Source organism: Trachemys scripta, chromosome 4, assembly GCF_013100865.1.
Source record: "Trachemys scripta elegans isolate TJP31775 chromosome 4, CAS_Tse_1.0, whole genome shotgun sequence".
NCBI classification, from domain to species: domain Eukaryota; kingdom Metazoa; phylum Chordata; order Testudines; family Emydidae; genus Trachemys; species Trachemys scripta.
Window position 1 is genome coordinate 21,605,500 of NC_048301.1, and position 24,509 is coordinate 21,630,008.

Genomic DNA, 24,509 nt, shown 5'->3' on the forward strand with positions numbered 1-24,509 from the left:
ATTCAGTTTCGGTACATACTGGAAATCTGTAATAATTAAATGAAGGCTCCAAATTTGACAGTCTGCTGGTAGAATTATTATATTCTAGAGGTGTGTTTTATCTTGCTATATCTAAGAAATACTAAGCTATGTGGTATGTTTCAAGAATAACGGTTACATATTTTGAAGCATCAATGTAAAAAAAAAGTATGTATGAATCTTGAAATGACGACTTTGTGAAGCAAAGCTCTGTACTAAATCAAATGTGTGGATTTGTGCTTCCATCAAATAGATTAATGTCACTGTGTGTAGTGATGCTAATCACAAACTACGAAGACAAAAAACTTTATTCAACAAACTTAGACCAGGAGTTCACAAATTCAGAATCACACATAAATTTAAAATATACCCATAAGTTGACTCTTGACTTGTATTCATGGCACTAGAGTTAGACTGCAAGTTCACTGGGACAGTGGCCATCTTTTTGTTACATGTTGTACATTGCCTCACACAATGGGGCCCTGATCTCTGACTAGGGCCAACAGACAAAATACAAAGAAAAATAATTTTCATATGAACCAGGCAGTGCCACCATGGGAAAAATACAGAAAAAGAATAGGCAAGGTTTTTCCTGGGAACAATAGTGCCAATATGGGAAAAAATTATCGGACTATTTTTTTTTTTTTTTTTAACAACTTTTTCTCCACCAAGCCATATTTAATATGCTATCCTTGACCACAATGCATCCAGGTTTTACAAAGAGAGTTTTGTTTATTGCCAGAGAGTGTATTATATTTTATCCTTCAAAATCGTTCGGGATAATTCCAAATACATGGAAATAGGTTTGTAATCTATTGAAAAGGAGGCTCTGGGATTTTTTGCCTCTTCCCCTGCAGGCAGGCAGAGGATTTTCACACTGGGAATACTGAAATCTGAATTTAATGCAGCAGTGGAGAATTATATTTTCTCTAATTATGTCATTAGTCAGCATGCAGATGTCGCACACTGTACTCATAAATTTTCAAGCAGATATGAATTTTCTATATATGAATTTCTATTTCAACCACTAACTTCTTCAAATTATTAGCACAGCCAGCTCTATGCCTGCATTAAGCCATACATGCCTTTTCTGAATACTGAAGTTGATGATTTTTAGTTTTCTGTAGGTAGATACTCATTTGTTATAGATATTTTATCCATTTATAAAAATCTTATACATTATTTCTGGACCAGTCCTGGCTACTAAAACTAAGCATGCTTCAGAACTTAGACCAGGGGCGGGCAAACTTTTTGGCCTGAGGGCCACATTGGGTTCGGAAATTGTATGGACAGCCGGTTAGGGGAGGGGAGCATGGCCCGGGACACCCCCCCAATATGCGCCCCCTCCTCCAGGGGCCCCTGCCCCATCCAATCAACCCTGTTCCCTGACGGCCCCCCGGGACCCCTCCCCCATCCACCACCCCCACCCGCTCCCTGTCCCCTGACTGCCTCTGGAACCCCTGGCCCTGACTGCTTCCCGCTGCCCCATCCAACCCCTCCCTCCTTCCTGACTGCACCCCCGGGACCCCTGCCCCCATTCAACCCTCCTAGCAAAATTACGAATTTAAGCTCCCAGTCAATCATATCAAGAAGCAATAACTGGTTCCTTCATGGTAATTGTTCTTTTCCTTCTCAGCTTTACCACACTATGCTAAAAGATACTACAGCAGTTCCCCTATAGAAAAAAAGTGTAAATCAATAAAGTGCACCTCTACCCCGATATAATGCGACCCGATAAAACACGAATTCGGATACAATGCAGTAAAGCAGCGCTCCGGGGGGGGGGGGGGGGGGGGGGCACTCCAGGAGGTCAAAGCAAGTTCGATATAACATGGTAAGATTTTTGGCTCCCAAGGACAGAGTTATATTGGGGTAGAGGTGTAGTGCCTATGCACTGAACAAGTAGGATTTAATGTTTCCTAAAAAATATTTCAGGAGGCCAGTGAAATTGCCCAACTTCTTCTCTTATTCTCTGGCTATTACAACGCAGCTATTACATCCCATATGGGATGCCAGGCCTGGAGATACAAGTCTCAGATTCTTCTCCTTTAATGAAAAGTATTGTCTGCCAAGTGACTCCACATACGAACAATTGCACTTGGAAAAAAACACCACCACTTGTGCCAGGAATAATGTGCAATGCAACTAAGAGGAAGTTACTCGCCTTGCGCAGCAACAATGATTCTTTGAGATGTGTTCCCCTATGAGTGGTCCACTCTAGGTGTGTTTGTGGCCCCATGCCTCCGATTGGAGATTTTTAGATAGTGTCTGTTCCGCTTGCACATGTGCCCTCTCTCCCTCGTGGTCTGCCTCGAGGCTAACTAGCACTGTGCGGGCGAATCACCCTCGGTTCCTTCTCTACTGTGGAGCCCTTATTGAGAACTCTGAAGTATAGGGGAAGAGGGCAGGTTGTGGAGCACCCATAGACACACACCTCTCAAACCACCATTGTTACTGCTCAAAAGTGAATAACTACTTCTTCAAGAAGCATCCCTATGGGTACTCCACTGTAGATGAATCCCGAGCAGCATTCCCAATGGAAGGCTGGGGTTTTGGAGTCAAGACTGTTATGGATAACAATACCGTGGAGCCAAAGATGGCACTGGAAGCTGAGTCTCTAGTAATCGCATATTGTTCTGCCAAAGTATGAGGAAACGCCCAAGTCACTGCCCTGCAGATTTCTGGGATGGGAACATTCTTAAGGAAGACAACAGAGGTGGAAACCGATCCCATAGAATGTGTGTGGATTCCGGATGGAGGTATCAAATTACAAGCATGTTAGCAAGAGTTAATACAGTTCGAGACCCATTTGGAAAGTCTCAGTGATATCACTGCGCCTTTTGACCAGTCCGCAATTGAGAGAAAGAGCTCAGTAGATTTCCTAAAGGACTTTATCGTGTCCAAATAAAAGGTCAAGGCTCTTCTAACATCATGTGTATGCAGTATAGCCTGTTGTCACGGTGAGGCTTGGGGTAAAACGTGGGAAGGTGAATGAACCGGTTCATGTGGAAAGATGAGGTCACCTTGGGGAGGAACTTTGGGTGCAGCCTCAGAATGACGTTGTCTTTAGAGCTCTGTGCAGATACAAAATTTGTATGTGCATCCAATCCGCAAACATGGTCTGCAGCTATCCACTTCCACGGATGCAGATATCTGTGGACATAAAGCAAATATCCGCAGACTTCCAGGCTCTAGTTATCGTTAAAGAAAATTGTGAAGTGGTGGTGTGCCATTAATGGCGCTATTTCCCCTATTCTCTGTGCTGAGGTGATGGCTACTAGGAACGCTGTCTTCATTGATAGATACATAAGAGAACGAGTGACCACAGGTTCGAAGGGCTGTCTAGTTAGGCTCTTTAGAATTCGATTTAGGTCCCATGTGGGGTGCCTGGTGTATCGGAATAGGTTTCCTATGCCATTGAGAAATCGGTCACTGGATGGATGAAAATCAAGTATCCATCTATTTGTTGGTGGCAGGCCGTTACGGCTGCCAGATGTGCCTTGAGGTAGCTTAGAGATAGTAGGCCTCAAGAGGAGGGAGTGATGTAGTCCAGCACAAAGGGGAGGGAGGAAGATACTAGGACGATTTGTTTGGAATTACATCAAACGTGGAATTTTTTTTCCATTTTTGTAAGTGAGTGTGGCAGGTAGCTGACTTTCTACTGTGTAATAACACTTCTTTCACCTTTTCAGAGCAGCAATTCTGTGTGTGTCAGAACCATGAAGGAGCCAAGAATTGAGCCGTAGAATCCGTAGGTTGGGATGGAGGATTTGTTCATCATTCTGTGAAAGGAGGTGAGGAGTGGGCTGAAGAGGGATTGGTGGACACAGTGTTAGCTGTGCCAGGTATTGGTACCATGTCTGTCTCAGCTAGGTGGGAGCAATCGGTATAATTTTTGCTTTTTCTCTCTTCATTTTTTAAACAAGATTTTCAGCATCAGAGGAAATGGAGGAAACGTGTATAGAAGGTCTCTGTCCCATGGGAGAAGAAGAGCGTCTCCTAATGAGTGTTTCCCAAGACTGGCCTTGGAGCAATAGAGTGGGCATTTCCTGTTCAGGTAAGTGGCAATCAAGTCTATTGTTTGTGTTCCCTAGTGATAAAATATGCAGTGGAGTACTGTTGGGTTTATTTCCCACTCATGGTCATGTGAGAATTTGCGGCTGAGGCGATCTGCTGTTATAGTCTGTACTCCTGACAGGTAAGTGGCGGATATGAAAACATTGTGATGAATGCACCAATTCCATAGCTTTAGTGCTTCCATGCACAGGGAGGATGATCTAGTGCCCCCTTGTCAATTTATATAAAACATGCACACTATGTTGTCTGTCATGATTTTCATGCAAGTGTCCTTTATTAGTGGAAGAAAGCGTTTCTGACTGCTCTTAGTTCTAAAAGGTTGATATGGAGAGTCGATTCAATAGGGGACCATTTGCCCTGAACTTTGTGGTTGTTCAAATGGGCTCCCCAATCTATTAGGGATGTGTCCATTGTCAAAAGTAATGTTGGGGGGGGGAGTGGAAGGGCCTCGCGAATAAGATCCCCGCAAAGAGGTTTGTTGGGTCTTTCCACCATTCCAGTGAGTATTTGACCCTGCAGGGGTCTGTCTCTGTTTGGTGTGTGGACAGATCTCAGCCATACGTGTATACACCTCACATGTAGTCTTGTGTGAGATATCATGAACATGCATGTCACCATGTGCCCGAGAAGCTGGAGGCAATGTCTGGCTGGTGTTTGTGGGCTGGCTTGAACTGTCTCTATGAGAATGGCCAGGATGTGAAATCTGTGTTGCGGGAGGAATGCTCTCACTTGTACTGCTTCGAGATTGGTCCCTATAAACTCCAACCACTGTACTGAATCAAGATCAATCTTTGGCATTGATTTGCAAACTCAATTGTGGCCCATAGGGTGTTGAAAGAGCAGTCTCTGAGGAGACAGTTGTCCAAGTAAGGCTAAATCATGATCCCCACGGTGCATAGATGAGCCGCTACTACAGAAAGGACCTTGGAGAATACTCTGGGTGCGGATGAGAGGCCAAAGGGAAGTACCCTGTACTGGTAATGGTCCTGGCCAAGGGTAAACCTGAGGAATCGTCTGTGGATGGCTGGCTCGATATATGGAAGTAGGCATCCTGGAGGTCAAGGGTCAAGAACCAATCTCCCTGCTCTAGAGATGGAATAATTGCTGCTAGTGTGACCATCTTGAATTTTTGAGCCTTTAGGTAACTAGTTTAGTGTTCTTAGATCTAGTATGGCTCTCCAACCTCCTTTTCTCTTGGGAATCAGAAAATACTGGAAATAAAAGCCTTTGCCTCTGAGGTGTACAGGAATGGGTTCTATGGCTCCTAAGCATAGTAGATGATCTATTTCCTCTCTTTACAGTCTGGTTACATGGATAGAGTAACCTTGGAAATGATCTCCAAGACCAATCTGTTGGAAATTAAGTATTCCCAGTGTTGGAGGAAAAGATCGAGGTGACATCCAAAGGGATGTGAAAGGTCTATAGGTTGCAGCTGATGTGGGGAATGGTCTCTTGGGGCCCCAACCAAGGCATTCAAACTGGTGTTTTGAGGTCTAGGGCTGAGATTGTAAGAATTGAATGGCGATGGTTTATGCCTTTGAATTCTAGGCTTCTTTCTCTATGGCTCATAATAATGCTGTGGTGGCAGGTATTGGGGTGGTTGGGATGTATGGGATGACAGAGGACTGAATTTCCATTTCTGTCCTGGTGTGTAGATCCCTAGTGAGCGCAGTGTGGCCTAGAGTCCTTAAGAGTATGGAGCGAGGCATCGGTCTTGTCTTTAAAAAGTTTGGAGCCCACAAAAGGGAGGTCCTCGACTGTTGTTTGTACCTCTTTCGGCAGTCCTGAGAAGTGTAACCACGATGCCCATCACATCACCACCACTGTCGATACCAAGCAGGCTGCTGTTTCCGTAGCATCTGGTGTGTCTGGCGCACTGTTCTTCCTAACTGACCCTCATGTATGATTGCTTGAAACTGTTCCCATTGTGCTTCTAGCAAATGGTCAATAAACGTATTAAGTTTAGCATAGTCCATGTGGTCGTACTTCCCCTTTAAGGCTTGATAATTTGCAATCCTGAATTGCGAAGTTGTTGAGTATGCCTTCCTACCAAATAAATCAACTCTTTTCCAGTCCCTGTCATAATGGGTGGATTTAATATGATGCTGTTGGCCATGGGAATTCACAGTATCCACAATGATGGAGTTAGGTGGAGGGTGTGAAAAAAGGAATTCTGCATCCTTGGAGGACACATTGCACTTTTTATTTGCCCTTTTATATGTTGGTGTGATAGAGATTGGCATTTGGCAAATGACCGTAGCAGGATCTAGAAGTGCCTCATTGACTGGGAGGATTAGTCTTGAGGCGGAAAATGAGGGGTGCAGTATATCCACTAACTCGTAACGGGTATCTTTCACTTCCACCAGCGGAATCTGTAGTGTGTCTGCCACACTTTTTGTGAGATCCTGAAATAGTTTAAAATCATCCACCATGGATGGTGAAGGAGGCATCTCCACCTCGTTTGGGGAGGAGGAGGAGATATTCATTGGTGGTGTAACTTCCTCCTCTAAGTCTGGCCTCTTGCTCCCCAAAAGTTTCTTGAGGTTCTGGGGCTCTAGATACAGAAGCTGAAGGAGACAGTCTTACTGATTCTTGATAGGAAACACCAAATGTCTGAGAAGTATGATGCCTGTGGGCTGCCCATGGGTCCCAGTATGGCCACTGGGATGATGGAAAGGGCATGGGTGGTGGTACCCATGGGCGGCCATACAAAGAGGATTGAGGCTCGGAACAAGAGTGTAACAGGGAATGCCCTGGTTGATGCAGAGATGGGCCATGGTGTGAGGGCTGTGAGAGGATACCATTCTGGTCACTATCTGAGACCTCGCTGTATAGTGGTAAAGGAGACAAGGAGACTGGAAGTGAATGCCCCAGCACTGGTGGTGATTCCAGGGATCAAGATGGGCTCAGAACCGGGACCCTGGTACCAAGCAGCAGGGACTCTGGAGTCTCAGCCACCATGACATCACTAGAAAAATGAAACTCTCATGGTACCGCAGTGATTGGTACTGACAGGGCTTGTCCGTGTTGACTCGCTGGTGCTGACTTGCCAGTACTGAGGAAACTGGCGGAGATCTTGTGCGAGATGATTGGTCCGATGGGGGTTGTTTGGAAGTAGTTAGTACCGTAGGTTTCCACTTTTGTACCGTCTTCACAGAGACGGTATGGTCTTTGCTCTTGCCTTTAACGGGCAGTACTGCCACTAGAGAGCCTGCGCCCTTCAGGTCTTTAGACTTATAGGCAGTGTCTGCACCAGAGGACCCATCTGACCTATGGTACCATGTTTCGGAGCTGTTGGTGCTGCCAGTGCAGAGGTGACCAATCACGCCGTGAATCTCCTCTGGCTAGTCAGGAGCTCAGTTTGAGGGCTTGCAGCTCTCTTTTTGGAATTTTGAGAGGGTAGTCAGAAGATTTCCTCCTCGGCTCTCTCAGAAGTTGAAGGGTCCGGGGAAGATCTTTACCATGGAGGGGATTCAGGACTGGGGTAAGATGTCAATTTAAGAGTACCCTTCAGGAGGAGGAGTTTCAACTTTAATTCCCAGTTCTTTTGGGATCTAGCCTTCTATTGTTGGCAGAAGGTGCACTTCTGCGGAATGTGTCAGTTTGTAACCGGTACTGCTCCCTGCAGGAGAGGCACGGCTTAAACACAGGAGAGCTGGGCATGGCTCTTGCTGGGGACAATTCCCAGACGGGGAAAAGGGGAAAAACAGGGATAAGAAAAAATTTATTTATTTTTTTAAATGGGGGGGAAAAAATACCTAACAGAAACCCTAAAAGCGAAGAAAAAAAAAAAAAACAATGGAAAGTCTAGTAGGAGCTAGGAAAGGGAACTCTAAAACTCTGAAGAAAAGAGAAAGTGGACTGCTATGTGCTCTGTCTCTGACCATGGGGAGTTGAGAAGGAACTGAGGATGGTTCGTCCCTGCGGCACTAGTTAGCCTCGAGGGAGAGTGCATGTATGGGTCAAACAGACACTGCTATCTAAAATCTCCTATCAAAGGTGCAGGGACGCAGACAGCCCTACAGTGGAGCACCCATATGGACACTACTCAAAGAAATAGTTTAAAGTTCTAGAAAGACTTGGCTTTTCTAGAGCATTATTATCCATTGATGATGGAGATTTAACACTACATGCACAGGCTGCTTCCATGAAATGGTGGCTGAGAAAATAGTTTGTGACTCCTTTGCAAGCTGATGAAACGGAACCAAAGAAAGTATTAAAATTTACCTTGGAGACCAGTACAGAGAAAATTAGTCTGAACCAAAAAGACCTAAGTCCTGAGGTTCCTGCCAGCATCCAGATGCCTTTTGATGCTTTTATGCTCAGAAGAACTGTTAAGAATGCTATTGCCAAAGTGTCTTGCAGAGCAGACAACAATACCAATTGTAATCAATGAAACGCAGCTGTTCCCAATACTAAGGAAGTTTGCATGTCAACTAATACTGATACAGTAACTCCTCGCGTAACGTTGTAGTTATGTTCCTGAAAAATGTGACTTTAAGTGAAATGATGTTAAGCAAATCCAATTTCCCCATAAGAATTAATATAAATAGGGGGGATTAGGTTCCAGGGAAATTTTTTTCACCAGACAAAAAACTATATTTAGATAGATAGACAGAGTATAAGTTTTAAAACAAAATTTAATACTGTACACAGCAATGATGATTGCGAAGTTTGGTTGAGGTGGTGAAGTTAGAGGGTGGAAGAGGGTGGGGTATTTCCCAGGGAATGCCTTACTGCTAAACGATGAACCAGCATTCGGCTGAACCCTAAAGCTAACTCATTGTTGTTAATGTAACCTCACACTCTACAAGGCAGCACGAATGGTGGGAGGGGCGACAGCATGGCAGACAGAAACACACACCCTGTGTGTGGGGGAGAGAGAGAGAGAGAGAGAGAGAGAGATGCACATTGCCCCTTTAACTATGCTGACCCCACTCTAATTACATTGCCTTTTTAAGTGGATCAGGAAGTTGAGACAGCAGCTGCGGCCAGCAATTTCTCTCCATCCTGAGCCCTGTGGTGTCCCCACCCTGCTCTGTATGGAGAAGTCGTAAGCAGGGGGCAGGAGCAGGGGGGAGGGGGACACCAGGACATTAGTCCCCCTTTCCCCCCCCCCCACACAGCAAGCAGGAGGCTCCTGGGAGCAGCTCCAAGGCAGAGGGCAGGAGCAGCACATGGCAGTGGGAGGAGGGACAGCTGAACTGCCAGCAATTGATAGCCTGCTGGGCGGCTGCCACATGGGGGAACTTTTGAGAGTGGGGAGCTGATAGGGAGATGCCGGTCCACCCTGGTTCCAAGCCCCCACCAGCTAGCTGCAACGGGCTGCTCTTCCTGCAAGCAGTGGACAAAGCAGGTGGCTGCCAAACAACATTATAAGAGAACATTGTGTAACTTTAAACAAGCATGTTCCCTAACTGATCAGCAACGTAACAACATTAACTGGGACAACTTTAAGTGAGGAGTTACTGTATCATACTGAAAGTTATCAGTACACATAGGACTCACATGCTGAACGATTAATGCCTGTCCAAACGCAGATTGTATAGCGCTAAACTAGAAGTATTTGTGGCTTTGGTACTTCAATGGCTGCTCAACAGTGTCTGGAAAAAGAATAGCTCACAACAGGTAATTAATGGTTTCAGCTCCTATTGGATGACAGACACTGACCAAAGAGTTCACAGGAAATCAAACTAGGATATATTCATAGACTGCCCTTACAGATTTGATGGAGACCAGGATTTCAGCACATGGGAGAAATCAGACTGAAGTAACATTAAGGCACTATTTGGCGTGGAATAATGTACGTAGGAGATGGGGACAAATAAAGGGGAGTGGGGGAAAACTCTTCGATCCCCATCTACCTCCAAAGGGCCCTCTATTTGATTCTGATTAAAATTGATTTCTTTAAAACACAACCCCTTCTAAATAGAACCAGACCAGTGCCATGGCTTAAGCAAGTTTGAAAAATTACAATAAGTTGCCAAGACCTCATTAAACATTGCTATACCTTTTCCTAGATTTCCTCTCTCATCATTACCCATAAAGAAAGAGAACTGCATATAAAAAGAAGACTTTCAAGGTAACTTACCTCATGCTAGAGTCATTCAGCAATGAATACAGAGGCACATAAATTTAAAGCACACCAATAAGTTGACTCTTCACGTTTATTCATGGCACTAGAGTTATAATCATAATTTTCCAATGCACCAGGAAGTGCCAAGATAGGAAAAATATAGAAAAAGTATGCCAGACCCCTGAATTACTTCCATGGTGTTGGAATGCAATACTGCAAGCATGCCACCATATCTTAGACTACCACCTAAGCAGAGTTAGGCGGCATCACTACTTGAACAGGAGAGGCCAAGACACAGGTGCTGTGGGAGGTAGTGCTGATGTTTCAAACAGATGGGACTTATAGATGGTACTGAAGCAACGGCCCCAGCATGGTGGTTTAGGGACACTGTCCTGGTGGACATGCCAACTTTTGGAAGAGACCTAAAACTGAACCTCAGCCACATTCTGCCTACAATACCTACATTTCTCCTGCAATATCAACTGGATATGATACTTTTACCTACATTATTTTGAAAACTGATGTATACTACTGCAGTGTGCAGTTAAAGCTGCTATGTTCCACTCTAGAGGTGGATGTGTCAGAATCTTGTTTGCAATGATGCCTTTATAACAATAGCTTATAAAGGGATTCTTGGGGGGTGAAAAGTGCTATATAAAACATAAGGTACTGTTTTCTCTGAAAGGATCATGTATGAAGTCACTAGATATATGGGAGAAAACCATCTACTCAAATGCAGTGCAGAGACGTGTGCTGACTCTGTATAGGGGTGAATTTCACCCATGATGAATATCTTCTTAAGTTTCAATAAGGAGAAAGGAAATACAGAGTGAGTATAGGACAGTTTAAAGGGATTTAACTGGCCTTTGCTTCGAGTTTGGCAGTGGTCTGTTAAGCAGATTTTTGATTTACAGAGCAGCAAAAAGTAATTAAATTCTTAGGATTACAATTGCTTCTATGACTAAGTATCAGAGGGGTAGTAGCCGTGTTAGTCTGAATCTGTAAAAAGCAACAGAGGGTCCTGTGGCACCTTTAAGACTAATAGAAATATTGGGAGCATAAGCTTTCGTGGGTAAGAACCTCACTTCTTCAGATGCAAGTAAGGGGAATCTCCAGAGGCAGGTATAAATCAGTATGGAGATAACGAGGTTAGTTCAATCAGGGAGGGTGAGGTGCTCTGCTAGCAGTTGAGGTGTGAACACCAAGGGAGGAGAAACTGCTTCTGTAGTTGGATAGCCATTCACAGTCTTTGTTTAATCCTGATCTGATGGTGTCAAATTTGCAAATGAACTGGAGCTCAGCAGTTTCTCTTTGGAGTCTGGTCCTGAAGTTTTTTTTTTTGCTGTAAGATGGCTACCTTTACATCTGCTATTGTGTGGCCAGGGAGGTTGAAGTGTTCTCCTACAGGTTTTTGTATATTGCCATTCCTGATATCTGACTTGTGTCCATTTATCCTCTTGCGTAGTGACTGTCCAGTTTGGCCAATGTACATAGCAGAGGGGCATTGCTGGCACAAGATGGCATATATAACATTGGTGGACGTGCAGGTGAATGAGCCGGTGATGTTGTAGCTGATCTGGTTAGGTCCTGTGATGGTGTTGCTGGTGTAGATATGTGGGCAGAGTTGGCATCGAGGTTTGTTGCATTGGTTGGTTCCTGAGTTAGAGTTGTTATGGTGCAGTGTGTGGTTGCTGGTGAGAATATGCTTAAGGTTGGCGGGTTGTCTGTGGGCGAGGACTGGCCTGCCTCCCAAGGTCTGTGAAGGTGAGGGATCTTTGTCCAGGATGGGTTGTAGATCACTGATGATGCGTTGGTGAGGTTTAAGCTGAGGACTGTAGGTGATGGCCAGTGGAGTTCTGTTGGTTTCTTTTTTGGGCCTGTCTTGTAGGAGGCGGCTTCTGGGTACACATCTGGCTCTGTTGATTTGTTTCTTTATTTCCTTGTGTGGGTATCGTAGTTTTGAGAATGCTTGGTGAAGATCTTGTAGGTGTTGGTCTCTGTCTGAGGGGTTGGAGCAGATGCGGTTGTACCTCAGTGCTTGGCTGTAGACGATGGATCGTGTGGTGTGTCCGGGGTGGAAGCTGGAGGCATGAAGGTAGGCATAGCGGTCGGTGGGTTTTCGGTATAGGGTGGTGATAACGTGGCCATCGCTTATTGTACCAGACTAACACCGCTACCCCTCTGATACTTGACACCATGCAAGGCACTGCATTTAGCCGTATGGAATGGAAATCTATCAACCTCATGAAGAAACTTGCACAAATACAGACAGATATCATCTTCCTTTCCAAATGCAAACGGATGGACATCATACCAAATGGACTGAAGGTGAAAAATCCATTGCTATCTACATACTGCACAGACCACAGTGAGAAATTATGCCATACACTATCAAAGAAACTGAGGAACCACCTGATCAGCATCCTATAGAGCAAACAGAAAAACATCAAGAAAGAACTCTCCAACCTGGAGACTTTCATAAATAACCAACCCTCCACACAAATGGACTTTCCTAAAATAAGACAGGAGATCTACATTACACACTTGACCGTAAGCTTTCTAAAATCCTACCTGCCACATGGGGCCACAACAGGGGTACCCCTAACTCACCCAGCAATATCGTCAATTTATCCAGCTACTCACTCAACCCAGCAGAAGAGTCTGTCCTATCTCGGGGACTCTCTTTTTGCCAGCACTGCCACGAACATGATACAGTTCTGTGGTGATCTGGAAGCCTACTTTCGCCGCCTCCGACTCAAAGAATACTTTCAAGATAACACTGAACAACGCACTGATACACAGATACCCTCCCACCAACAACACAGGAAGAAGAATTCCACATGGACTCCTCCTGAGGGTCGAAATGACAGTCTGGACCTATACATAGAATGCTTCCGCCGACGTGCACGGGCAGAAATTGTGGAAAAACAACATCACTTGCCTCATAACCTAAGTTGTGCAGAACGCAATGCCATCCACAGCCTCAGAAACCACCCTGACATTATCATCAAAGAGGCTGATAAAGGAGGTGCTGTTGTCATCATGAACAGGTCTGACTACCAGAAGGAGGCTGCTAGACAACTCTCCAATACCAAATTCTACAGGCCACTTTCCTCAGATCCCACTGAGGAATACACTAAGAAACTGCACCATCTACTCAGGACACTCCCTACACTAACACAGGAACAAATCAACATACCCTTAGAATAACCCCGGTCGGGGCTCTATCTACTACCCAAGATCCACAAACCTGGAAATCCTGGAAGCCCCATCATCTCGGGCATTGGCACTCTCACTGAAGAACTGTCTGGATATATGTGGACTCCCTACTCAGACCCTACGCCACCAGCATCTCCAGCTATCTCCGTGACACCATAGATTTCCTGAGAAAACTACAATGCATTGGTGACCTCCCAGAAAACACAATCCTAGCCACCATGGATGTAGAGGCTCTCTACACAAACATCCCACACACAGATGAAATACAAGCCGTCAGGAACAGTATCCCTGATGATGACACAGCACAACTTATTGCTGAGCTCTGTGACTTTATCCTCACGCACAATTATTTCAAATTTGGTGACAATATATACCTCCAGACCAGTGGCACCGCTATGGGCACCCGCATGGCCCCACAATATGCCAACATTTTTATGACTGACCTGGAACAATGCTTCCTCAGCTCTCGTCCACTCACGCCCCTTCTCTACCTACACTACATTGATGACATCATCATCTGGACCCATGGGAAGGAGACCCTGGAAGAATTCCACCATGATTTCAACAGCTTCCACTCCACCATCAACCTCAGCCTGGACCAATCTATATGGGAGGTCCACTTCCTAGACCCCACAGTACAAATAAGCGATGGCCACATTAACACCACCCTTACCGAAAACCCACCGACCGCTATGCCTACCTTCATGCCTCCAGCTTCCACCCCGGACACACCACACGATCCATCATCTACAACCAAGCACTGAGGTACAACCGCATCTGCTCCAACCCCTCAGACAGAGACCAACACCTACAAGATCTTCACCAAGCATTCTCAGAACTACGATACCCACACAAGGAAATAAAGAAACAAATCAACAGAGCCCGACGTGTACCCAGAAGCCTCCTGCTACAAGACAGGCCCAAAAAAGAAACCAACAGAACTCCACTGGCCATCACCTACAGTCCTCAGCTTAAACCTCTCCAACGCATCATCAGTGATCTACAACCCATCCTGGACAATGATCCCTCACTTTCACAGACCTTGGGAGGCAGACTGTGAATGGCTATCCAACTACAGAAGCAGTTTCTCCTCCCTTGGTGTTCACACCTCAACTGCTAGCAGAGCACCTCACCCTCCCTGATTGAACTAACCTCGTTATCTCCATACTGATTTATACCTGCCTCTGGAGATTTCCATTACTTGCATCTGAAGAAGTGAGGTTCTTACCCACGAAAGCTTATGCTGTTAGTCTTAAAGTGCCACAGGACCCTCTGTTGCTTTTCTCTGACTAAGTGTAATTTAGCTTTAAACTATTTTTTTTTAAATTAGCTTTTCAGGCAATGCATTTTTTTTTTTTAAATGTGGGTTAGTCAATTTAACGTTTTAGTGAAAACTTTATAAACCCATCAAGAGATTTACATATGAAAAAACAGCTACTGAGCAGGAAAAAAGGTATATTTCAAAATTTTATTTTATAATAAATGTAAATGCCTCCTTTTGAGTGAAATAGTTTTTTTTTTTTTTTAAATTAGAACACCTCACTTTGCAAGCGTAAAGGCACAGAACAGAAACTACTGTAATTTTTGTTTTAATGGGGAGAGTCTAAAATTCTTACCTGTAAATGATGTATTTTAGATTCATTATTCCGCAGCATTTCCTTCTGTCTTTCAATTTCTATTTCAAAGCTACAAATCTGATTATGTAAAGTTTGTATACTCTTGTTCTTTTCCAAACTTTCATTCTGGAGCATGGCCACCTGGAAAAAATTCTACAATTACTCCTGCCAAAACTTGTGAAAAATACCTGCAACTTCATTTTTTAAAACTGCCCTAGAGTTTTCCCCTTAAGCTCAGAAAAGAGATCCTAGCAAAATCTCTCTCCATGTCTAGAAGACTACCAGAAAAATCTGAAGTTTCTAATAATTTCCCTCCCACTCCCACAGTGTTGTACTGATACAACCTGACCTAATAAATGAGAAAAAGTGATATGCAAAAGCAGCAATAAATCTTACTTATAAACACAACTGTTTATTTGGGTCACTATTTAATAGGTCAGTGTCCAGGCTTTCGACTCATTCCTTGACATGGAGGTGGTTAGCTATTCAGAGGAAGTAGCCTATTTAGTTCCAGATTGGAGTTGGTGATGCTAATATTGCTTAAAAAGAAATGCCAAAGAAAAGTAGCACTGAAAAGGCCTATGTAGGAAGGAGAAAGATTTAGTAAATACTACTCCCTCAATCTAAGTCATTGAATTGAGCTCACCAAGTATGGTAATTGTCTGGGAATGGATGGCTGTGTACTACTAAAGAAAGTGGTCAAAGCAGCTCAACTAATATTACTGTAGATGGAATCTGTGCAGTCCAGAGCAAATCCAAAAGCATCTACTAGCACCCAAAGAGACCAAGAGGATGCACAGAGTGTTAGTGATGATAATCTTTTTCTGTCTGGGAACACCTTTTCATAAATCTTATTTGTTTGTGACTGGTTTTCATTTTAAACCATCAGCCATGTTGTTGGAATGCTATGGGGAACATCTAACAGGCACTGCAAGGGGCGTATAAAAGAGTGTAAGCAATCTATTCATCACTAGTTTTGTTGCTTGCATGTGCTACACTTTTACACAATTTCTTTCTTGCAAGAAGTGTGCATGATCTATAGGAGACACACAAGGTAGGTGAGGTAATATCCTGGGACAAACATGGCTACAATTACACTGCATATATTATCTGTAGGTTATTCAACAAGAAAACTAAAAGTATCTGACATCTAGACAATGTTTGACTCATTACATCTCAGCATTGCTTCTGATAGACAGACGATACGAAACACCATTTTTGATCCAATTAAACAAATGTGAAAGTTCCTCTTTCAGACTAATTATTTTACACCACATTCAGACAATAAAACTAAACAACCCCAAGACAACCTCTAGTGCTTCTCAGATTCAGACACCCTTGACTTATATCATAAGGTGGGCACGACTCTTGGTGCACCACCACTTCTGCTGTTTTAAAACCTTGTTTCAGTATTTTCTGCTGTTGTCACTTTACTGCCAGGCCAAGAGTCAAGAACTAGATCTTTACAAGGCAAGATAAGAAAAAATGACTTCCATTCCCACAAAAGTCGCTGAAGACCCATACAAATTAACAGTGCTGAAATCTTAAGGGGACACGATCCCACCTAAAAGTTATGGATGTTGGAACAAGATCCTGTACCTCATTTCTACAAGGATACAAGGGCCTCGTAGAAATAAGGCATGAAGCTGATTTTTTTCCCTTGCATTAAAGAAAGAGAACTGCCAGTCACGGAAGGAAAGCAAGCCTAGTGTATTGGGGATATTTTTCAAGAACAGTTTAACCATGTGAAAGTTTGCCTACCATATAAATCAGACCACCTGGGTAGCTACTCTAATTTGTGCATCCAACTTTTCCATAATGAATCAGAGTTCTTTACTTATCAGTGACATTTCCATTCCCTTTCTTTCATTATTTCCTCTCCATACCCCCAGATCACAAGCCAGTTGCACTTGTGCTGCTGGTATTATATTTCCATTTTTACGTAAGGTACAGTATATGGCCGGTCTTGTATTGAGATTTTCCATGCAGTTTACTGGGCCATATCCTGCGGTCCTTAGTCAGACAAACCTCTCATTACACCAAATGTAATCTGAAAGTAACTCATGCATGAATAGAGATAAATAAATATACAGGATTTAAATTTCATTTGGCTTGTGCCTTTTGAATTTGAGTACATCAATTTTAAAATAAGGGAGCACAAAAAGAAACAAAACTATTATCAGTATTTTATGTACTGTACCTGAAATCAAGAATCATGAATTTCTTCACTTACTAGTCATATTTCAATGTTACAGTGGATGCTATTTTGCTGTCTTCCAAAAGCATTTAATCAATTAAGGTATTATTTTACTATTTCAGAATTCTATTATGGGAAACCAATTCACACTCCCAAATAAGAAATGAAAACATTTCTCATATCCTACAAGATTGGATTAAATAGTTATCTCCACATTTAGATCACATGACATGGCTTTTGTATTTAAACATACATAGCAGGATTTATTAGAGAAGCTACAAAATTTGGATTGAGTCACGATTCCAAGCATCCCAAAATTCCAGGGTATTTGGATTCAGGCTTCTAGTTTGTCCCCACTACAAAGAAAGACTCAGGTCATGAAATTCAGATTCCCCACTACCCAAACTTTTGATTTGATTTAAATTTGTTTCATCTCTCTGCTTTTTGTCAACAGCAATATTCACTTACTGAGGTTATCATTTAGCACATGCTTTGGAAGGGACAATATACAGCAAGCCTGAAGGCTTTCAGTTTGTACACCATTTAGGTGTTCTGTGTCATCAAAGAATCATCCTGAATGGGAGCAGTTAACTTCTTCTATTTCCTTCTATTCAAATCCAGTTAAGTACATAGGATGAAATTCTGGCTGCACTGAACTCAATGGACGAAACTTCCATTGGCTTCAGAGAGGCCAGGATTTCACCTATATTCTTCAGCAGAAGTTCTCTCTCTGCCCTAACACATTCAGTGCCATGAGTTACTTTAACTGGAAGGAGAGGACACTAAGTCACAATCCATTTTATTACACCTCTTGACAATAAAATCACTGACATGTGATGTGTGGTTAGCTATTCTGGTAACTTGGCACTGTCCTGGGATTTCCAGTGATTCAACTCATTTATTATGTATAGGAAGAAGTTTACAAAGCAGGAAGTGCAAAAAGACAACAGTGATAAGCAATTAAGACTGAAAAAAAACTGCACTGAGGCGTTTATTTTCTTACTACTAAAAAGAAAAAAAAAAGATATAGAATTGCTCAACAGTTTTTAAATGATACAGCACATATCAGTGCAATTAAAATTCTTTTAAAGTGCAGTATGGAAAATAAGAAAAATATACTGTAAGTCACAGGGAAGAGGCTTTCTTTAATTATGTAAAATAAATTTTATAGCTTGACTCAAATTAGCAAAAAAGGAAATAAGAATATGAACCTGTATTTGTTAAAAAACTGAAACATTTACTACACCTAAACTACACCACTAAATTATGGGAATTTCTTCTTAGATTTGAAGGTGATGGTAAACTGAGATGTTGTTCTCCTCTGCAGTGAAACTAAAATTTACACAAAGAAATACATCTGAATCCTAGAATCCTCCTGCGCAAAAGAAATTGTTTTCTTGTTGGGCTCTGAAGAAAAATTCTAGCACAATAGCATAACTGAAGTTATAGGCTTACATCTCCATTTGCCAGTGGGCTCTCATCTGGATTGCTTTACCTTTCTCTTACTTTAATATATGCCTTCACTTGATCCCCTCCCACTCCAAGACAGGCTAAAGAGGCTCTGAACTTTTCTACTTTTAGATTTAGGAGAATTTGTTCAGAAACATTGGATTAAAAGTAATTCAGTATTTGGTTAAACTATCAAAATAATGTTTTTATTTAAAACACTGAACCTCTTAAGACCTGTTTAAAATATGTTGACTCATTTCACTATTGATTGGATGCAGCACTGACACATTTTAAATTCAAAGCCTACGAAAGGCCTGCGTTCTAAACAAAACCTAAATGCTCTAAATTAAATCATTATTCAAAGGAGTTGAAGCTGTTAGGGAGGTGATCTGCAGCATCTGGTCTCCCAATAAATTCCGCCAAGTCCCAAAAACTCTTTAAAGACAAGAGTTCCAAGGGAGCACTGCACAACATGAACTTAGTTAGATCCAGCATCAGAACAGAAACCAGCCTGCCTGAGAGTAACAGCATGTCAATTAATAAAAGTCTCTTCAGGCCAAGAAGCTTGGAGAGCTCTTGATAAATTTAAAATAAAAATGAAGCCGGTTCAGTATGTGGAGTTTTCTAGGATCTGATCTCCAGAAAAATATACAGGTAGATGCAGCTCCTAACATTGCAGTACTTTTCCTAATGGTCTCTTTCATAAGAAAAGGAAATTGAAGGAGAAATTTAATGTCAGCTGGTTTGATAACTTAAATATTAAAATACTAAATTCATAGCAACACGTGAATAAAAATTACATATTTACTCGTGAAGCCATTCTTATTTTATTTTATTGTAAGAAAAGTGATGTTACACTGACTCATTTTACAGCTTTTTGAGCCTACTAGTGCTTTAGCTGTATTTCCAAACAGCTTCTGAACAAAAGTGTTTTCCTCTATTTTTATAGAATTTTAAAAAAATTAATGAAAATTAAAGTGAGTAGAAGATATACCTTATTTTCTAGAGAATTACTCCATTCTTTCAATAAATTTACATGCTGCACTGCTGAGCTGGCTTCATGTGCTTTAATTTGCTGATTTGTTCCCTGTGACAACAAAGAATTTATACATTTTAGCCAATTTCACTTTTTAAAAAAAACCAATAATATAACACAAGAATATAAAACCAGCCCTACATATATTTTGGTACACAGATGTACTTTACAAAAATATAAACAGAGGGGAAATCTACTTGGGAACTTATGAAAAAGTGAGAAATACATTTAAAATCAAGTGTTTTATCCAATTGCTGTATATTTCCAATGCACTTATTTATCAGAGGAAACAAAAATGGAGAAAAGATTTACAAAATGAATGGTTTTAGAACCATCTCCATAATTTTTATACTAAAGAAATCACAAAGCAAGTCATATAACTCAAACATCTGATTCCACAAATAATAGGTTTAACCATTTTATAAGTTACTGTAAAGTTTCCATTGATGTGAATAGGAAAGAAAAACAGTTAAGGTAAATTTATCATCACTGGAAACAGCCAATTTTGTAGAATCTGCCGACTAAAATAGTTTACAGTGGCTAATTTGCCATTATACAAAGTTAGCAAGACACATCCATTGTTGCTTTATGATGTTCAGATTTCCTGCCCCTTCACAATCTGCAAATGTCGGTACAAATAACCACTGTAAGTTTACAAAACACACATAGATAATATACAGAGTACATAAGATGCAGATCATGTTACCTTCTACTTCACACTATACTTCTGCAAATGTTTTGCAATGCAGTTTATATCTGTTTAGATGCTAGATATGTTGCAAGCAACTGGAAAAGTTTCAATGATCTTCAATGTATATACTCTATATAAAATATTCAAAAATATATATGTGGATATATGTACATATATACACACATATACATACATAAAAAGAATGAACAGTGATACATAAGACATAACAGTGGGCAGTGCTACATCATTAATTATTTCTACAGTTGAGAGAGCAACTGTGTGTTTAAATTGTTGAATGCTTTCTTTTTTACACTGGCAGAATATTAAGGGCCTGATCGAAAGTCCTTTGACATTAACGGGAAAAGACTCTCATTGACTTCAATGGGACTTAAAACAGGTCTTAAGATATCAATGGGAAAGAAGGTTTATAGGCGTGTTGCACACGTACACAAAGATCTAGTTTCGTGGGTCACAGTGAGCTTCAAAATTATGACATTTAATTTGATAAATTCCGTTTTTCCGGTCAACAGCTTTTGAATTTTTAGTGTAAAACTGTCAGAATTCGCTGACACTCTCAGATGCATGGTATGAAAAGAAAGATATTGCAAATATGGAAATAACAGTGTTGAAACTATACTCAAGTTTTTTCTTACTTTGTGGTGACTTCTAGGATTTAAGCTGTAATTTTTATTAATTCTATGCTGTGGTTTGACTATGCACCTATATGCACACACACATATATACATATGTATATATGAATGTACATAAAATAAACATTCTAAGTGGGCCCACCTAGTTTTAATCATAGTGTATATAGTCACACACACAAACAGAAGAAATTAAACAAATTTAATTCGGGAAAAAAATTAAATACTTCCATAGAACAGCTGAAATTACTAGACAGCTTGTGGAGAACAAAAAAAAATGACTATTTTTCTCTTATTTCAAAGAAGAGAAAAGTTCTTAATGTAATTATGTCTTCTGATCTCAGACATCTGTAACTGGCTAACTGAAATCCAAAGATATCGCCAGTATGTGTATGTGCTTTTTATAATTTTACATATATAAAAATATATGCAAAAATGAACACCTGCTGCATAGTCTTAATCACTCATGCAACTGGATGAATGTTTCTTAACCAAGAGTAGAGACGTCCAGAACTTTCATGTCAAAATGTTAAGTTTTCTTATTGCAGACTTTCATCAATTGGGAAGTATAATTGTTATATACTGACCTGAAAAGTGCAGCCATAACGCTTAAAACTACAGGTACTTGGGGCATTAATACATTCTGACAAATGTGCATTCAACTGCAATAGGAAAAAAATGTGAGTTTTGGCAGAAAACGTTTGCATGATAATGCTCAGAACATATAAAGGGCACAGATTATCAGATTTGTATTGTGTGCCATTTGTAAAACATACAGTACATGTGTGTATATTATCTCCACTCTGACTCAGAGTGCATAAACTGTATATACACATGTAACCACACGTACATGCCAATACAATATACAGAGAGACACATTTAATATACAGTGAAACCTCCACTGAAGACCATTCCTATAGGCAACCCCATTTAAAAACAAAACAAAAAACAAAAACAAAAAACACTTTAAAGAAACCCAAGGCTTTCCATACATTTTTATTTGATTTTTAATTAAAGGTCAATCTTTACTTGACAAATGATTTTTGCTGCTGTTGGGTAGTCACTCAAGACCAGTTTCACTGTAGTAACATACGACTTTTCTAACTCTAGTTTCATTATGAACAGATTGTCAAAACGTGACATGCAATTCTCAATATCAGAATTTAAAATAAAACAAAACTAAACAATGAAGACTGTAAACAAATACTGCATGAAACAGACAAATACTTTATATCAGGGTGTAGCTGAGTCACATTTATAATGCAGTACACAGGATTCAATGTTCTAAAGTAGGAAAAGACCTGTATTTTGCACAGATCCAATATTCTGAATGATGATAAACACAGAAAATAATTTGTCCTTTAAAATAAAATCACAGAAGTATATACGAAGAGCCATAATGAAATGCAGCCATTTTTAGGAGACACGGCAGCAGACAGATGCAAACTGCCTAAGAGCTGGAATGAAGGGCCATTTTGTAAAGGACACCATGACAAACCTCACCTCTTCTGACAAGTGCCTTAAGACCTTTATTTCCATACAGAGCAGAGAGGACCTAGGGGCCAGATCCTCACCTGGTGTAAACTCTTATACCTCCACTGAGTTCAAGATATTTAAAAAGACCCACACACAGTAAGCCCTCTGGTACTCAATTCATCCACCTCCAGAAAAAGGCCTGAACGGATCCTGCCTGCTTATGAAACTGTGGTGCTAAAGAAACAAGGTTTTTCCAATCTAATTTTGAAATGTTTAACTCATCCCTCTCTGGCATATGCAACATCTACTTTGTTTTAAACACTTACTGTAGAAATTCACAATGAAAACTCAAAAGAAACATTTCAGAAAAAAAAGTTAAAATCAAATAAGAAAAAGTACATGTGCTATATGAGATTTAAATGTGGGAACTGATTCTTCAACTTCCTCAAAACTAAGGATTGTGCCCAACCAGTAACCATTTACACATATTAAGAGTTGCTATATTTCTATAATAAAATATCATGTTCACTTTTTGTACACTATTTGTACACTATTGAGAATGGCACAACACAATTTTCCCAAACTGTTAGGCAGGCATTTGCCTATATCACCTTAGAATGGCTGTCCTTAGTTACCCAACTGGGCTTCAGATTCATTTTCTTAACATCAGAAAAAAATGAAATAACAATCAACAAAATGCTGCAGGGATAAGATGGCAGCTGGTTAAAGTCCAACCCTACCAACAGTTTTTAGAATCCAATTCTACCAACGCTGATCATCAAGCCTCGTACTTATTGATGTGAGTTGACCTATTGTTTTTAATGGGACAATTCACAGCAGTAAGGACTAAGCACTTCATTCTTAAGTCCCTCACTACTCAGGACAGCATTTAAGCATTTCTTATTGACTTCAGTAGGATTTAAGAACATGTATAAGTGTTATTATGAAAAGGAGTGCTTTCCTGAATCAGGATCTCAGTTGGTAAATATATACTGGCAGAAATGAGGCCCAAAGGTGGCCCTCCACTTACGTTATTAGACAGATGCCTAGATCATCTTCTCAAGAGCATAATGTTTATGCACAAGTATGCACAAGGCCTACTATACATTTTAGATTGCACATTCCTTGGGACAGATACAGTTAGAAAGTGCCTAGCACACTTTGGGCACTAAATATGATTATTCACTTATTGTAACACTAAAATGATGTATTCCTATATCAGGAAAACATAACCCCAAAAAATCTAACGGAGTATCAGTGAAAAAGGATACCTTAAAAAATGAGTTTAAAAAAATGAATATTTTAAGGAGTGCTGGAGACAAACACGTGCTCCCCATTCTAGATCATACAAAAGGATGTATTTTTAGAAAAATATGCACATCAGCCTTTACAGATACTACTAACTGATCAAATAAAGGAATACATTCAGACACCACAAGATACAAATGAAATTTATCGGCTCAAAATATTAACTGAATTTTCTACATATGTTAGAAGCTTTAGTAGCTTGTTGCACCTGATCACAAGAAATGCCATACTGGAACAGACCAATGGTCCATCTATACCAGTATCCATTCTCTAATTGTGACCAGTACTGGAGGACTCATGGGAAGGTTCCAACCTCCCATGATGCAACTAGCAAACATCAACAGGAAATTTCTTCTTTATCTCAGTTATGGATAAGTTTTATCCCAATCGTGTGAAATACAGACACTAAATATTAAATACTTTCTTGAATAAGATTAAACTATTTACTTAACATTTATCCTGCGGCAGTGAGTTTCCCAGTGTTTCCTTTTAAACAATTTAAACTTGGTGCCTATTAATTTCATCAAAAGTGCCCACTTATCCTTGTATTGAGTAAGCATTTAGCTGATTAAGCATCAGCTAAATCGGTTTAACTGAAATATTTCTAAAGCATCTATACCAACATGATATCCAAGCGTCAGGCCCTTCATTCTCCTTCTTTGCAAATTTAACAGTCCTAACAATATTTTTAATCTCTCG

The 24,509-nt window shown here is 40.9% G+C and overlaps 1 protein-coding gene across 6 annotated transcripts in view; it reads right to left on the reverse strand.

Moving 5' to 3' along the window:
* TRAF3 (TNF receptor associated factor 3) overlaps window positions 1-24,509 on the reverse strand; it is a 100,626-nt gene that overhangs the window by 8,367 nt on the left and 67,750 nt on the right. For all 6 annotated transcript variants that reach the window (XM_034767963.1, XM_034767966.1, XM_034767964.1 and 3 more), the window contains 3 exons: window positions 21,614-21,688; window positions 19,647-19,739; window positions 15,007-15,147 (listed from right to left, as the gene is read on the reverse strand). In XM_034767963.1, coding sequence (XP_034623854.1) covers window positions 15,007-15,147; window positions 19,647-19,739; window positions 21,614-21,688 — 309 coding nt within the window. The remainder of the gene's footprint in view (window positions 1-15,006; window positions 15,148-19,646; window positions 19,740-21,613; window positions 21,689-24,509) is intronic.